General features: G+C 41.0%; 1 protein-coding gene across 1 annotated transcript in view; it reads right to left on the reverse strand.

Moving 5' to 3' along the window:
• The window catches only part of NTM (neurotrimin), a 1,253,923-nt gene extending 1,236,292 nt beyond the window's left edge, over positions 1 to 17,631 (reverse strand). The window contains exon 1 of the mRNA XM_020963803.2: positions 17,362 to 17,631. Within this exon, the coding sequence (XP_020819462.1) occupies positions 17,362 to 17,443 (82 nt within the window). The 5' untranslated portion in view covers positions 17,444 to 17,631. The remainder of the gene's footprint in view (positions 1 to 17,361) is intronic.
• Positions 17,632 to 17,820: the final 189 nt, after the last annotated feature.

Below are 17,820 nucleotides of genomic sequence, written 5' to 3' on the forward strand. Positions count from 1 at the left end.
TGGCATGAGTTAGATACCTTTGTAATACTCCCATGAGGAGAAATTGAGGATTAGGGTACCTGTGGAGAGGAATGGAAAAGATTTGGGAAATGTGAGAGGCATCCAATAAAATTCAATGCATATTTTAAATGTTTCCTCCGCTAAGTGCTAATGATACAGAGTTAAGAATGAAATAGCCTCTGTCATCAAAGAATTTATTTTATGCTGAGAGTAGAGATATAGCATGTGTGAAGATGGGTAAATACAGGTAATTTGAGGAGTGAGGAAGCATAACAAAGGACAAGAAGGTGGTGTCAGGAAAAGTATAGCAGACAGTACAGCACTTGAAATGAGCCTTGTAGAAAAGCAAGGCTACAGAGAAATGGTGGTGGGAATGGAATATATTCAGACATGAGAGAGAACTTGTACAAATATATGAAGATAAGTGATCAAATGATTCAAGCAACACTTATTAGTTCAGTTTGGCTAGAAAAAGAAGTTTGGAAGGAAATAATGTGAGATGAGGCTGGCAGAGTAGGTGGGAGGCAGATTGTAGCACATCCCAAATGCCCAGCTTTTGGATAGAGGAGTAGAGGAGTAGTATGGTCAGAACTGTGCCTTAGGAAGGCTCTGTCATAAGTCCAAAGGATCATAGAAATAATGCTAGAAGGAACCTTTGAGATCATCCAATTCAACCTTCTCATTCTACAAATGAGTAAACTGTGGAACAGGGCAGTTAAATAACATGTAGAAGATCACAGAGGTAGTAAGTAGAAGAGCCAGAATTCAAACCCAGGTCATGGGTTGACTCAAAACCCAACATTCTTTTGACTATATCACACTGCCTCTCCACTGGGTAACTGTAATATTTTTGATGAGTGCAAATTGCTTCCTGAAACAAAGGTCCACCATTTTAGGAATATTCTTCTGGTGATGCTGCATAGCTGAACACCATGGAACCCCATAGTCTTGAAAGAATTGTTGCTTTAGTTCTCCCAAAGGGCAGTGGAGAAAAGTACATTGAGCCTGAGTGGTCTGAAATATACAGGTTGTCCCAAAAGTCTTGTGGTAATTTTGAGCTTTAGTGGTTCAAAATTGCCCATAACTTTTGGGATACCCTGTATAATTAGTGAATAAATACAAAGGAGAAGTAACATAAAAGATGTCATCAGAGACCTATTTTATTGGAAAAGGAGGTGGGCCAGTCATATAAAAGAATGTGCTATGTTATAGTATTGAAATTTCAGAAGATCTAGAGGAAGACCCCCAGGACATTAACTACACTCTGCTCTCCCATTAAGGATTTAGGGGAAGATTTATAGAAAAGAGTCACATACGATGAGAAGGTATGGATGGGCTGTGATCTCCATTGTTGGAGGGAGTTACACACATTAAAGGGATCGCTGAGGTATTAGTGTATCAGAAAGTATAGTGTTTCAAAAGTAGGACTGGATGGGCAGCTAGGTGGTGCAGTGGACACAGCACCAGCCCTGAAGTCAGGAGGATCTGAGTTCAAATGTGGCCTCAGACCAAATAATTGACACTTACTAGCTGTGTGACCCTGGGCAAGTCATTTCACCCCAATTGCGTAAAAACAAAACAAAACAAAAAAAGAAAGTGGGGCTGGAGTCAGAAACCAATTTAGAAGCTACAACAATTGTTCAAATGAGGGAGGATGAGGGCCTGAGCTACAGTGTTGAATATAATCAGTGTGCTGCAGCCAGCTCAAACTGCCTCTAAAGCTGGTTTTTAAATTTTCAATGTGAGCATTTACACTTTGAAAATTGCCAAATGCTACAAATCAGGGCTTGATATATTGTTCTATTAATTGTCTAGACTTAAGAAAGTAATAGAGAAAAATTTTAATAAAGCAGATTAAACTTAAGAATGTCATGTATACTTTCCCCCCTCAGAGATTTGGTTTCTAAACATCTACCAGCACAGTTAAGACTATAAGACTAGAAAGAAGGGGATGGATGTGAAAGATTTTGTAGAGGCAGAATCCACAGGACTTGACAATTGATTAGGTGTGTAGGTGAATGGGGGTGAGCAAGAGAAAAGAGTTAAGAATTATTAAAAGTTTTCATATATTAGTAACTAGTGGGATGGCCATACCCTAAATAGAAATGGGGAAGTTTGGGAGCATAACTAACATTTCCACAGCACTTTCAAGATTGTAAAGCATATGTTAGCTTATTTGACAACAGTCCAGAGTACTAGGAATTGTTATCCCCTCTTACAGATGAGGCAAACTGGGGCACAGAAAGATTAAGTGACTTGGCCATGGTCATACAGCCAGTAAGTGTCAGAGATAGGATTTAAATCCAGGTCTTCCTGGCTCTCTGTCCACTATGCCCGGGTAGAAGAAAGATTATCAATTTTCTTTTAGACATAAAGAGCCCCCTTGTTCTGTATAACAAGAGGTTCGCAGTAAAACATTGGCATCCAAGAAAGAGATTAAGGTTGCATATGTGGATTTGGGAATCCTTTCCAAAGGAGGAATGAACAGACCTTAATGACTGATAAAAGCAAAAGGTGAGGGGAAAAAGGGTCATAGATAGCTCCAGGGTTTCAAATTTGAATATCTGGAAGAATGATGGCATTATTGACTGAAATAGGGAATTCAGAAGATGGACCTAGTTTTAATTTTTGACCTTTTTAATTTGAAATGATGACAACACATTTAAGTAGAACTATCCAGTAGGTAGTTTGATATATGGACTGAGGCTCAGGAGAGAGGTCTGGGATGAAGATGTAAATTTTGTGATAACATGTAATACAATCATTGGATCCATAAGAGTAGATGAGATTTCTGAAAGCGAAAGTGTATAGAGGGAAAAGAAGAGGACCTAGGACTGAGCTTTAAGGTATATCTAGATTTATGGAGAAAATAAACTGGATCCAGTGAAGATGATGAGTAAGAAACAGAGGAGTAAGAATGGAAATAAAAGGAATAATGTCAAGGAAAGCAAAGAAGGTTAGCTTTTTGTAAAGAAGGCAATAGTTAATGGTTTTGAATTCATCAGAGAGATCTAGTAGTCTTGGACTCAGTAGTCTGGAAGCTTTGGGAAGACAAAGTTGTTGAATGGGGTACTAAATGACTAACTGTGGTACGTGTCTACATGCCAGCTCCGCTCTCCATCATCAGGTGGACATCTTCTATATAAGGCAGCAGTGTGACAGTGTGGCAGCTATCCCACTAATTTGATTTTAGACTGCACGAAGAGGCATAATGCGTCTTGGACTAATCAGGACTAACAAGGTGATAATCTGACCATACTCTTCCCTGGTCAGAATACGTCTTGAGCATTATATTTGGTTATGGTTTGGTTATGGACACTATATTTTATAAAGGACATTTATAAGTCAGAGAACATTGATCCAGAGAAAGGCATCCAGGACTATAAAAGGTCTTGACAGAATGCCATATGAAGACAGGTTGACAAAACTGAGGATATTCAGCCTGGAAAAGGAAAGACTTAAGAGAAATATAATAGCTGTCTTCAAGTTTTTGAAGAGCAGTTATGTGTAAGCACATTTAGAATTATTAAACCAAGGATTAAAGAATGCATATGTATAACCTATATTAGATTGCACACCATCTTGGGGAGGGGGAGAAAAATTTAAAACTCAAAAGTTTATGGAAGTGATTGTTGATAAATCAAAATAAATTAATAAAAAAAGAAGAAACCAAGGATTAATGGATCAAAGTTTCAGTTTATTGTTGCTGCTCAGTTAATTGTTACTTTTAGTTGCATCCAACTCTTCATGACGCCATTAGGGGTTTTCTTGGCAGAGATACTGGAGTGGTTTGCTATTTCCTTCTCCAGCTCACTTTACAGATAAGGAAATTGAAATAAATGGGGTTAAGTGACTTGCCCAGGGTCACACAGCTAATAAGTGTCTGAGGCCAGATTTGAATTTAGGAAGGTGAGTCTTCCTCACTCCAGGCTTGGCACTCTATTTACTGCGTCACCTAAAGGCCTCAGGTGGAGGTTTGCAAATGAACAAATTTAGGTTTGAAGTAAGGAGAAATTTCTTAACATTTAAAGGCATCCCACATTGTAGTGTGCTGTCTGGGGTGTGAGTAGGGTTCTTTCTTAGTGAAGGTCTGCAAGCTAAAGCTGGATGGCAACTTGCTGGGAATCAATTAATCAATCATTACACATCTATTAAATAAATATCTACTCCATCCCAGGGACCATGCTAAGCACTGGAAACACAAAGACAAAAATGGAACAATGTCTTCATTTAAGGAGCTTACACTCTTTTGGGGGAGCTAACATGTACCCCAAAATTATGGGGGGTATTTGTATATATATGTATGTAGAAAGATAGATATCTACACACACATATATGTGAGTGTGTGTATGTATATACATATGCTAGTGTACATACATACTTTGGATAGAGTATATATGTATGTATATGTGCATATGTGTATATATGTGTATATATATGTGTGTGTGTATGTGTGTGTGTGTGTGTGTGTGTGTGTGTGTGTGTGTGTGTGTGTGTGTATTAAGGAAGTCTCTAGCAGCTGGGTACACCAGGAAAGGCTTTACATAGTAGGTGGTATTTGAGCTGAGCTTGGAGTGCAGTTGAGAAAGGGGATTGGTATTTGGATATCATTTGGACATGATGTATCTGATACCCTTCCAGATCTGAGATTATTTTATTCTTTGAAACAGATGAATTTTGTTATTCTTCCTTTCAAGAAATATATACTATGCTGGGTATGGTAGCTCATCCCTTTAATCCCAGTTACTGTAGAGGCTGAGGCTGGCAGATCTCTTGAGTTTGGAGTGCTGATCTGCTGGGCTAAGCTAAGTGGGATAAGTTGATTGGATGCTCTCACGATGTTGAGGATCACTACAGCGAGCTTCTTGGAGTGGGCAGTTACCAGGTTGACTAAGAGAGGTGAACCTGCCCAGACTGGAAACAGGGCAAGTCAAAGCTTCCTGACAAATCAATTGTGGGAACAGGTCCCTAAAATCATCCAGAATGGATGAGAAAGGAAGACAGAGTCTTTAAAAAGAAAGGGTTTTTTTTAACCCATTAGCGAAAGATAGAAATAACATATGTTTAGCTGGGAGGAGAGGAGTCAGTTGAAGAAGTGGCATGTAAGGTCCCTTTCAACTCTATGATCCTATAACTGGTCAGCACACCAGAAGTTCATCTTTTATCAAATTAACCAGATAACAACTTTCCCAAGTAAGAATAGTACATCCTTCCACATGATCAGGGAACTATACGGTCTTTTGTGTTTTTGAGCCAAGTATTCATTCCCGAATTTTAGAGTTGCAAAAATTTTGCATCTTTGTTGAAGAAAGAAAGAAAGTACCAGAAAAAAAGAAGCAGATAAGAAAGACTTGGCTGTTGCTTGCCCAAGGATAAAAAAAAAAAAACCCTTCCAGTGACATTTCTCTGCTCTTACTTTCAACTCCTCCTGAACCCACTACATCCTGTTGACTCCCATCCTCATCCACAGAGCACATGCAACTTTATATGCAGCCAAGCATGCCATTCTGTGGCTGCAACGGTTAATACTTTTTTTAAAAAAATATCTCAGAAATAGCCACAAACTTTATATTATCTTCACCTGGGTGTGTTCTGCCCCTTGAAATAGTCCCCTCTTAATGAATGACATCCAGCAATCATGAATTCAGCAGTCTAGAATCTTTGGGAAGGTAGGGTCATTGAGGGAGGGTACCAAATGACCAACTGTTGTACACGTCTACATGACAACTCCACTCTCCATGTGCCTTTTGGATCTGCTGACTTTATCAAAAAACAAACAAGTTTTTGCTCCTGCATGCATTGTAGGAACTGAACCAGCTCCAGGTGAGGCGAGCCAGCATCCCTCCTGCCGAGCACATTAGCGATAAAATTGCCATAGAAGTTCTGAGAGTGGACTCTTTATTGCCCAGGAGGTTAAAGGAAGTGGAAGCAATACTGCTCAATAACCAGCCCCTGGGAAGTTGGGGTGGTAGGGAAATAAGCAAGTTGGGGACTTGCAAATTGAACTCCTCCAAAGCCGTGGGATATGACTTGAACAAATTTCAACTCCACCTCTTTATCCTCCAAGCAGATTCTATTCCATCATTCAAACTCCTGGATTCTTACTTCCTCCAGGAAATATTTAGATTGATCAAATGAGAGCTAAACATTTCATTGGCTAAAATAAAGACTCCTATGAGTACAGGATTTTGACTATGTTCTTAGCCCCAGTTATCCTTAACCTGGGGAGGAAGAAGATAAAGGAAGGGAAAAGGTAATAAGGGGGAAATAATGAGAGAAATGAGTAGAAGCAGGTAGAGAAGAAAACAAAAGTGAGCAAAGAAGAGGACAATGGACATGGCATATTCAGAAGCCCTCTTCTCTGAATTCTACCTTCTTTGGCACAAGTTGCAGTAATCCTTCACTTCTATTTGCATTTGCCTATGCTTATGTGTAATTTTTACATATTTCTCTTTCAGTCATTTGTCAATTGTGTCTTACTCTTTATGACCCCAATTGTTTTATTGTTGTTTTTGGCAAAGACACTGCAGTCATTTGCCATTTCCTTTTATAGATGAGGAAACTGAGGGAAATAGAACTAAGTGACTTGCTCAGGGTCCCACAGATAGCAAGTGTCTGAGGCTGGATTTGAATCCTGGTCCTCCTGACTCCAGGGCCAGCACTCTATCCACTGCACCATCTAGTTGCCCACACACTTGTCTATCTCAAAATGATCGTTTTTAAACTGCATTGTCCCTGTGGGCTGGGACTACTCTGAGAAGAAATAGCTTTAGAACAATGAGAAGACCCTGGATCTGACTTTTGAAGAATGAGTTCTGAGATTCATCTCTGCCGCTTGATAACTGCAAGGTCTTAACCATATCATCTAGCTTCAGCCTTAGTTTCTTGGTAATAATAACTGACATTTATACAGAACTGAACTTACATCATTTCATTTGAATCTCATAACAGCCATGTGGGATAGGCATGACAGATACTATAAATATACATAGACACTTACACATACATCATATATGTATATATATATAATACATATATACATGAAGATGTATATATATATATGTATGTATGTATGTATGTTTATATGTATAGCAACTGAGGCTAAGAGAAGTAAAATAAATTGCCTGTGTTCAAATAATTGGTAAATGGCGGACAGAATTTGAACCTGGGCCTTCCTGACTCAGATGATAAGCCTCGCTTACTTCACAGAGTTATTATGAATATAAAAAAATATATTTTAGTTACTTTGCGAAGCACCAAATAGATATCATTGTTGTTTGTAGTTGTTGTCATGACTCTAGGCAATATCGTGGTGTCATATTCAATAGATACTTTTTTTCTGAAGAGAAGTGATCTCAATAGCAAGTAGAATTGAGTCCTAAAGTCCCCAGACAGGAAAAATCCCATGTTACCAGAAAATTCTACCGAGAATACATCTCACTTCAGAGGAGAGGTTGAGAAGTAGAGAGGAATTGGGTTTGGCTTTGGTTGGAGGTACAGAGTCATGTGCCAGGCATCATGCTAAATATTGGTAATGAGAGAGAGAGAGAGACAGAGAGAGAGAGAGAGAGAGAGAGAGAGAGAGAGAGAGAGAGAGAGAGAGAGAGAGAGAGAACCAGTTCTTGTCCTCAAGTGGATTACATTCTAATGGGAGAGACAACATGCAAATAACCATGTGCATACATACAAACACTATACATACATACCCTATGTGTATGTAGTCTTAGAGGGAAGGGAGTGGTTGGATATAGGGGAGTTGGGAATAGGAGAGGCCAGAGGACTAAGAAAGCTACTTGTCTATATTAAAAGAATGGTTTCTACCTTGTGGTAAGTAATTTGTCTTCTGGATACTTGCATTCAAATCAGGCAGCAATGGCATAGAAAGATTGGGAAAAGACACATGTCAATCATTGTACAGTTAGTGGCAAATGCACCCAATGATTTCAATGAATCTTTCACATCATTGCAGGAATCCAGGACCCCAGTGAAGCCTACAGATGTGTAATTAGAGAAGGGCAGTATGAATGGAGGAACTTCCTCCCCTGGGGAAATTAGCTTTTGATGTTGCTGGTAGCTCTGAAAAAAAAATCCCTATACAATGAACACAATGTGCACAGACCTACATGCCTCTCCTCAACCTTTTGGTACATGCCGCATTTGGACTGGATGTCTAAGGAAATGCTCTCTCCCTGCATGAAGCTGAAATTGTCTCCCTTGCTTCTCACTGACCCCCTCATGCTGTATGTTCTCATTAGTAGGCAGCCCATGCAGTAGATGGTAAGACAAAGGAAGGGGTGGCAGTGATGTTAAGTATCAAATAATGTCTAGAGTAAGAAACGTCAGTGGGAGAAGGGGTCATGAGACCAATGAATTTACAACAGCTTTCACCATTGGTCATACCAACAGTAAGCACATCAAACATCTATGAGATCCTTCTTGGCAGGAGAGAACGAAGAGCGGCAGAGGCATCACCTCTGATTTATTATTAACAAAGAGCTGAGGTGTGTGGTTTTTAAAAGCAAGGACAGCAGGCCTGTGGTTCTCTAGCTGCCCTAATAGCTAACCCACAAGAGAGAGGCACTAAGGGTTCTCCCCTATCCCCCATGTTCTCAGTGGTGATTTTGAGAGCTTTTAAGAGGGTGGCAACTGAATGAAAATAAACCCAGCAGCAATGGAATGTGGAGGCAAAGAAACAAGGATCATGTTAGCTTGTAGAGCAGGGACATTTAGGGGTAAGGAATGTGATTATATCAGGAAAAGGACTGTAGGAAATGAGGGGAAGTTAAGTATAAATACTAGGGCATGATTTTAACTGTGAATTTAAAGTAAAAACTGGCTAGTCTCACCTACTCCAAAGGACAACACACTGACAGACCTTAAAAAAATAAATTTGGTAACCTAACGTGTCCTTAATAACAGAGCTGAGGAATATGTTTTCCAATATTTGATTTCTCAGCTTGACAATCTCCCTCGCAATACCTTCCTTCTCACCAATGGAAATGTAGATCTTCATTGGTCTGTCTCCCAGCATGCAAATGACTTACAGGCTATTTCCAATCAGGTGTCTGTATTCCTCCTCTCAAATAAACAGAAGGACTGACTTTCTGATATACCTTAAGTAGGGAGATTCCGTGATCACCAGAAGTGGATGGGAATCAGAAGCACAGGGAAGGAAGGAAGGAAGGAAGGAAGGAAGGAAGGAAGGAAGGAAGGAAGGAAGGAAGGAAGGAAGGAAGGAAGGAAGGAAGGAAGGAAGGAAGGAAGGAAGGAAGGAAGGAAGAAGGAAGGAAGGAAGAAGGAAGGAAAGAAGGAAGGAAGGAAGGAAGGAAAGAAGGAAGGAAAGAAGGAAGGAAGGAAGGAAAGAAGGAAGGAAGGAAGGAAGGAAGGAAGGAAGGAAGGAAAGAAGGAAGGAAGGAAGGAAGGGAAGGGAAGGGAGGGAAGAAAGGAGGGAGGGAAGAAGGGAGGGAGGGAAGAAGGGAGGGAAGAAGGAAGGAAGGAAGGAAGGAAGGAAGGGAGGAAGGAAGGAAGGAAGGAAGGAAGGAAGGAAAGAACAAATGAATGAATCTTCTTTGCCCCAACAGGACCTGAAGGTTCATCAGAGCCAGTCTTTGTGGCTCTACTAAAAGTTGAAGTTATTGACTCTAAATTGCTAGGTGAGTGGATCCTCTGAGCAATACCTCAGAAGTATTCCGTGGCAGAAAGGATTATTTCTAAGTGTGGGGAGAAGAAATCTTGGGCACATACAAACACACACACACTTCTTTCCCCAGGCATTTGTATAGTACTTAGTGCAAAGTGGTAAACATAGAATAGAAGGATACTCCAAGATAGTAGTATTCCCACTGATGGATGGTTGATTCTATCAGCCTTTGGGTTCTGCTTCTCTCCTGTTTGACCATGCACTCTGAGGATCCTTATGAACTAGGCAGACCTTCCCCCTCCTACTCTTAGGGAAGTCAGCATGGAACTGAACCAGCCCTTCCAGCCTGACCTAGATCTGTCAACTGATCAATTATTTTTCCCATAGAGAGGAAGAAAGAGAGGGAGAGAGAAAAGAAAGAGAGAGAAAGAGTGGGAGAGAACACATGCATTTTTAAAATTTAAGCAGGAAAATGGCAGAAAGTAAGCTCAGTTTGGAACTTGAATCTGCCAAACAATAGCTTTCACAGGATACTCATAAAGCAAATGAGAGACTTTCTCTCTTTTTAGCCTTGTGCTATCTGAACTCAATGTCTTTTTTTCCCCTAAAACCTGCCTTCATCCCACTTTACCCCAGATCCTCCTCTCTCATCAACCATTAGGAGGACTGCATTGCACCTTCACGCAGATATCTTTCTACCTAGGCATCCTTGTATACAAATTTCTCTTGTTTTTCTTTGACCCATCCTGTCAATACTCCTACCCCACCTCCCTGCCCCAAATGTCCAATATATAGGTAAAGGAAAGGTTATTAAGCTGGAAGTAGTCATAGGAGTTGTGGGGATAAAAAGGAGAGAAAAAAGGGAGGGCAGGGAGAACAACACCTGTATTCCATCTGTTACCTTATTTTTACATGTTTTGATTTTTTTTCATGTTTAATTTGTTTTATTGAATTTCAAATGAATGTCGACATAAAGTAAACACGTAACAAGCCAGTAGAGCAGAAAGGAAGTAAGCAGCATAAATACCGCCATTCTCAGCATGGAGTTCCACTTCGCACCACATGTTCAGAGTATTACATGCATTAAAGAGTCCTGGAAACACCCAGGGGAGTCGCTCCGAGGCCTGGCCAGCAGGTGGAGAGACAGAAACTCAAATGGGGAGGCTTTTTTTTCCCTATGAAAAGTCTAAGGGAGATCAGATTCAGAGGATAGGTTCAAACCTCTGGACTTTACTTAAATCTCCCTGAAGATGCTCTCTCCAGATTTCCAAAACTCATGATGTCTCCATCATTGAGGTCGGGATTAAGTGATTTTGTCTCCCTGAATCCTAAGCTCTAAACCTAGTGCTACAGGAACACAACCTAGATTTGACCCCTCCCCCAACGTTGTGTTTTGTTTTGTTTTCCACCAAGTTGATAGTGTTGGATTTACATGTCAGTCTTGTTCTTGCCTCCATTTCCTGTTGTCTCTTCTGTTCTTAGAATCAAATGTACCAACAGCATATGACTGGTACGCATTCAGAAATGGCCCAACTCTTCCATTGGGACCTTGACCCTGACCTTAAGCCAAGATGTCCAGTAGATAACATTGGCACCAAGGAACATAGGGCATGAAATGAGCTTCTGGCCTATAGCCAGGCTACCAGCACTGAAAGAATGCTCATTGATCCTCATCTAGACAGATAATTCATGCCATCAGGGATGTAATAAGCAACTCTGCCAAGCAAATCAGAGGGGAGTAACCCATAGCAAAAAGGATGGTACTAAGGCTAAATGTCTCACCACCATCCTCCAACCTTATGAAGATTGGCATAAGTCTAAATTGGGCAAGGTTTAAAATGGGGAAGTCCAGGGATACAAAACAGTCTTGCTTAACCCTAATTTTCTAGATGATTCTGTAACTCATATAGAGGACCTTCTGGCACAGGTTTAAATGAACTAGAAATGACACAGAATATTTAATAAATATCAGCATCCAAACAAAAGAAAGCTTCCCTACTGATGGTGAAGATCTCCAAATGATCTTGTTTGAAGATGACACCATACTAACTATATGGATGGTCAGCACACCTCAAAACCTCCTAAGTAAAATCCCTAGCAGTTGCAATTGATCTAAAAATCTGAACTTTAAAAACAAAGTGGATGAAAAACAGCATTGCCCAAACTATCATATTCAGCTACATATGTCTATGTAAGGAAACCATAAAGCTAGTAATTCACCTCTCTTTCATATCTTGCTCTCTCATATATAAGTACAATATATGTATACCTAAAATGTATGTATATGTGTACATGTATACATATATATATGTATGTATATATATATATATACATATATATATACATATATATATATACACACATATATATATATATATATATATATATATATACATATATATGTATTTAGACAAGCTCAGCAGGTAGATAATGTGATGGACCTGGAAATCACAGTAGGACATTAGGTAATATCATATTAGTAGAATTGTGGATTCAGAAACAGAAGGGAACTTGGAGATAATCAAATCCAAATACCTAATTTTAAGGTGTACAAAAAATGAGGTCCAGACAAGGTGTCACATAAAAAGTAAGTGACAGACCAGGAATTTGAACCTAGCTCCTGGTTTATTTCTACTATTTACTATTATGTTACACTATGTAGAACAAGGGTTCTTAACCTGTTTTTTTTTTATAATGGACCCCCTTGTCACTTTCAGAATAATGGTTTTTAAAGCATAAAATACAATACATTGTTGTTGTTGTTTGCCCTTTGTTTTCAAAAAGGGCAATGGCATCAGGAAGGTAATGTCATAACCTGCAAGTGAATTGGATTTAAGTGAGGCAGGACTGTGCAAAGTCACCAGCCTCACTCTCTCCTCCTAAGCCACCTGGGTACAGTGGCAAGATACAGATCAAGAAGGCTGGAGATGGCACTAGTTGCAGTGGGAGACCTTGGCCTTTTTAAGCTAAGGTCAGTTAACAGGTGTCAGGTTTGACTTAGGCAATGCCCAATCATTGATTAAATCTAGGTAAGAAACAAGGCAAGGAATGGCTTCTCTTACCTAGTCAAAAAAAAAAATCAGTCTGGGAGGGGAAGACCCTCAGGGTTTCTGGCCAAAACAAAAACAAAATAAAATATCTGGAACTACAAAGGAAACCAATTACATCTAAATACAGTTATCAAAATATTAAACAAGGCAAACTCATGACCCCAGATTAAAAATTCCTGTTCTACCATTTTCCTTGTCACTGCTGCAAAAATCTCTACCTGTTTAATGCTATCATCCTAGAGATGCTACAAAGACTCAAACGCTAACCCACCATAATTTCAGAAGAATCAAAAATAAAAATAAACCAAAGGGAAACACAGATAAGTATGTTATCAAATCTAATTTACATTTAAGAACTGACATTGCAGGATAAGGAAGTGAGCTAGTCGTCTATTGAGAATGAGAAATAAGAAGACAGCAGCTGTAACTTAGTAGTAGACTCTAGTATGGTTAGCAGACTCTCGTTGGAGGGTATATCGGGAAACATGAACAAGAACCTTGTGGGAAGAGAAAGGGTGGAGGGATTCCAATCTGTGTCAGTGGAGGGAGTACTCACACTAACAAAATCACGGGAGAGTGGGAAAAATGCCTTAGGGAAATGGTGAAGTATATCTTTAAACAAAATAGCAGAACTATGGCCTTCTGGCAAACAACAAGAGCCAATGGGCCAATCTAGTCAGCATCAATCAGGAACCAGGGGCCAGTGAAGAGAGGCTCTTTTTGGTTCCTTTTTTTTAGCCAATTTTTTTTTCAAATCTCAAAGGCAGAATTTCCAACAGTGCCAGATTCTGCAAATAAAAGCTGTAAGTCAAAAAGCCATATTGTATTCATGTACAGTGTAGAAAGAACCTCTGTACCTCCTCAATCATACTCTTACAGAGGTAGCAATTGGTAGTGGCACTTTGGGGTGCAAAGGACAGGGACATAAGCACTTCTTAGGTTGTTACCCAGGGGAGATGCCTAGACCCCACTATCTACACTTCACCCCAAGTGACAACTTCAGCCAAGGTTCCTCTAGCCCTTTTGCCAGACAAAAGTTACATTACAATACCTGCCCTTTGACTCTTGGTTGTGAATGTGGCCATTCTTCACAAACAAGACAGTAAGAGTGAGGCTGATGGTCTTTTTCAAAGAAATGTTATATCCCCTCCTGATGCCCACACATCCCAGAGGTGAGGCCCAGCCCAGATTGCCACTAGCACTGAAGATATTTGCATCAAAGGACAGGAGTTTGGCATGTCTGACAATCTGAATCATGCCTCTTTCCCTAGGAGTGAAGGAAAGGAGCATATGTGCTCAGTTCAGTCCTCCTTCCTTTCTTTGGTACCTTTGCCTCAGCTGGGCAGGCCAGCAGAAGAGGCACCCAACAGGATCACAGAAAGCCAGGGAAAGGAGAGAAGATTCGAGTCAAACCTATCAAAAGGTGTTGAAAGGAACAGATAATCCTTAGAAAAAGAAATAGCCCTGGTTTCTAGAAAGAGAAAAGCAGCGCCACCAACCAGCCATCTCCTTCAAATTCCAAATGGGTGCTAGATGTAGGAGGTGTGCTGAAAGGGACAGCTCCTGTTCCTTAGAAAGAGAAGGAGCTTTTTAATCAACCTCTGGTGTATTTTAGGGCAAGAGCCCCAGGGAGCTAATCACTCACCCCTCCCCTTCTTCTCTTCACTAATCAGTACTGATTCCTTTGGAAATTTGCTTCTCACATTACCCCTCTCTCCTAGACTGGATGGGGTTACGGGTAGGGGGGAGGGGCAGTTGAGGGAGGGCTCATAACCTGCTACTGGCACCAGGCACCTTTTCAAAAGGCAGAAAACACAGGAAGTAACAGCTCTGGAAGGAGCCAGCTTAAAACAAAAACAAAGGAAAGGGGAAAAATCTCTTAGAATGTGCACTGCATTCTAACTAGCCCCACTGGGTCAATGCAATGGGGGTGGATTATTGCAGGCAAAACCTGGGCTGCCTAGTAATGGTGTAACTTCGATAAGAGATAGCTGGCAGACTCTGGCTTCTTTCCCCAGGAAGAGAAAACAGTCCTCACCTTTGCAGCTTCAGATTGAAGTTAGGTTTGGGAGTTGATGTGACTTAAAATTAGACAGCCTCAAGTTCTTTTTGGATACATCTGACCCTGTCCAGAGCTGATTCAAGGTAGGTATAGAGAGAAAAGGGGTATAGTGCTCCTCAGGAAATGCAGGAATATATAGCCTGGGTTGAGGGGGGATAGAGGCCTCAGACCTCCCCCCCTCCACTCTCACCAATATTACTACTATCAAATGTTGCCTTATGCTTCTTCCTTCTTATCCCCAGCAGTGGGGAAGCAATGCCACATGAAGCAGCCAGAAGGGCTTTCACACTAGAAAATTTTGCACCAGCACTTTCTACTCATCTATTCAGGGAAGATTCAAAGTATGAGCAAATATTGTGCTTCCCTACATTTATTTCTGATAAAAAAAATCACGTATGCTAATTTATATGTAAATTCAGTATGGCCCCCAGGCTTCTGGCATGCTGCCAGTGGGGCTCTCAGCTTCAGGAAGTTTGGCCATTTTCTCTGTTTTGATATTAAGGCATGGAAGAGGAATCAGCTTTAGAGAAGTATAATTTGGGGATCCATAGGATCCCACTCCGCACAGCTCATTCTCCTCTATCGCTTCTCTCATCTACTCCTCAATTCTGTTGTCAGCATAGAGAGATCCCTCTTCTTCTAAACAATGTGTTCCAGGTTTGATTTTCCCAGGACCATTCCCATGACAGTACTCTTTGATCACATTCATGGTGGGGGGGAGCTTCTGTGTCCCAAAGATACGTCCTTACATATACCTGGTTTTTCTGAATGATGTTCTGTATTACATAAGGAAGAATGTATAATACATTCAAGCTGTCACCTTCAGCCTCATGTAAACCAGGTACACCTTCAAGGGGATGGTAAAGGGGTCCCTCAGACTGACCTCCTGAATTGAGCGTAACAGGCTAAGCCAGAGGAACCTCTGCCAAGTTCAATGAGGACTAACCTTCTTACCAACTGACTCAGTCCTTCCCTCCTCCCAGGGGCCTCCCCTCCCCCCCTCCCTGTTTTGGTTCTTTAACTCCACTTAATTGCTTTCCATACAACTCTTTCCAAGTGTCTCTGCTTGCCTGGTTTGGATCCTAATAGCAGCCACTGCAGCCTGCCCCAAAGGAAAGTCTTCAACCCAAAGAAAGGGCTGCATTATGACTTCATTAGCACAGGTGCACATAAGGGAGGATCATAAGGATAAAAAAAAGTTGACAGATGTCAGAATAGGGAGATGGTGTCCATCCTACTTTTTCTTTTTCTCCTTCTGATGCCCCCAGTTTCTATAATTAAAGTGCTGGATTTGGAACCAGAGACCTGGGTTTGAATCTTGACTTCGTATTGCTGACTACTACCCTGCATGACCTTGGGCAAAACACAATCTCTTTGAGACTCAGTTTTCAAATCTGTAAAATGGGGGGGTTGCATTAGCTGACCTCTCAAGTTCCTTCCAGCTCTGGATCTAACTTTCTTGATCAAAGGATACATTTTCTAAGTCAGCTTTTCTTGAAGAACTCCACAGGACCACCTAAGAAAGTTTCTTTGCCTGAACCCCTAAGAGTTTCAATACCTTTAGCTAGAAAAAAGGTAATATAAACCCCACAAAGATAGAATGAGTAGCTAAAAGGTGGGGGAGGGGACAAGCTTATGAAATGTGGGAGCCAGGGTCAGTGGGTTTGGAGGCAAAATGCGAATAAATAGCACCGAGAATGGATTCAAGGTTGAAGCTGATTCTGAATTTGCCTTGCACACTGCATAAAGCTGAAGAGAACATCAAAGAGCATAGTCTGAGAGAAAGCGGCAGTGTAGATTGCAGCCCCGTGGCTCTGCTTCTCAGCAGATAAATAAACAGAGAATTAGCATTCCGTACTTAATGCGTGTCGCCCTTTAACTTTGAAAATCTTGCTGTGATTGAACAGTCCACTATTTCTCCCGTGTTCTCTTGATCATCACCTTCCCCAATAGCCCCCACTCCTAAAACACAACCCGTCCAAACTAATATCACTGCTCACTGCTGCTGCAAATTGATTCATCCCCTTGATGATGGGCTGCTGACCAAAACCTAACACAAGACATGGTGAGCCTGACTACATTGGACCTGCATTTTCTCGGTTTTCCTCACTGAGCAGCCACTCAAGTTTGCCAGCCGATATTTAAAGTTTTTCCTTCCCATTTCTTCTCAATAATGCTTGCAAAACCCGCCCAGTATCCTTTTATTTTATCATGCTTCTGACTTGGTCCTTGCATTTGTGGGGTGGTATGGTATGGTGTGGTGTGGTGCGGTGTGATGTATGTGTGTATGTGTGTGTGTGTGTGTGTGTGTGTGTTGTGAAAGATGTAGCCACATAGCCCAATGCACTGACCGTACCAAACCCTGGCAGCACGCACATTATTTCACAAATACATATACATTCCCCTTCCTATAGTAATACAGGATTGAATCAATATTACGAAACCTGGAGAGAAAATTAAGCCTCAGTCATGCCATTTAAACGCTCTCCCCTCTCCACCTGCAAACCCGCGCAACAGAGACAGACTTGGGGAGTCTGCGAATAATTAAAAAAAAAGCACATTGCACAAATCCTGCGTCTACTGTAGGCAAATCAATAGTAACCTCTTACCTTGAAAGAGAAACAGAGCGGCCAGCCCAGTGAAGATTGCCCAAGAGATAGAATTGTGCATTTTTGCCTGGATGGTTTTCATGTTGGTTTCCCTCCCTCTTTTTTTTTTTCTTTTTTTGTCAGGTTCGGTTTTTTCTTCCTTTCTTTCCTGACAGATTGCGTTGCTCTCAAGCTCGTGAAAGGAGATTTAAAATCCAGTGTTTTGCTGAAGGACACAAGAAAAGCCGAGGGAGTGAGAGAGTGTGACTTCTCAGTAATTATCTCTACTCATACTCTGGCACTGAAACACATTGTACAATCTGGACCCAGACAGCCCTCCTACACGCTGCGATCATTGGTTCTAATCCAAGGATTGACAGAGCTACAACACGCGCAAGCACACAGACAGACAGACACACACACACACACACACACACACACACACACTCAGTCACTCACTCACACACATTGAGGAATCAT

Source organism: Phascolarctos cinereus, unplaced genomic scaffold (genome assembly GCF_003287225.1).
Source record: "Phascolarctos cinereus isolate Bilbo 61053 unplaced genomic scaffold, phaCin_HiC Scaffold_726;HRSCAF=1367, whole genome shotgun sequence".
NCBI lineage: Eukaryota > Metazoa > Chordata > Mammalia > Diprotodontia > Phascolarctidae > Phascolarctos > Phascolarctos cinereus.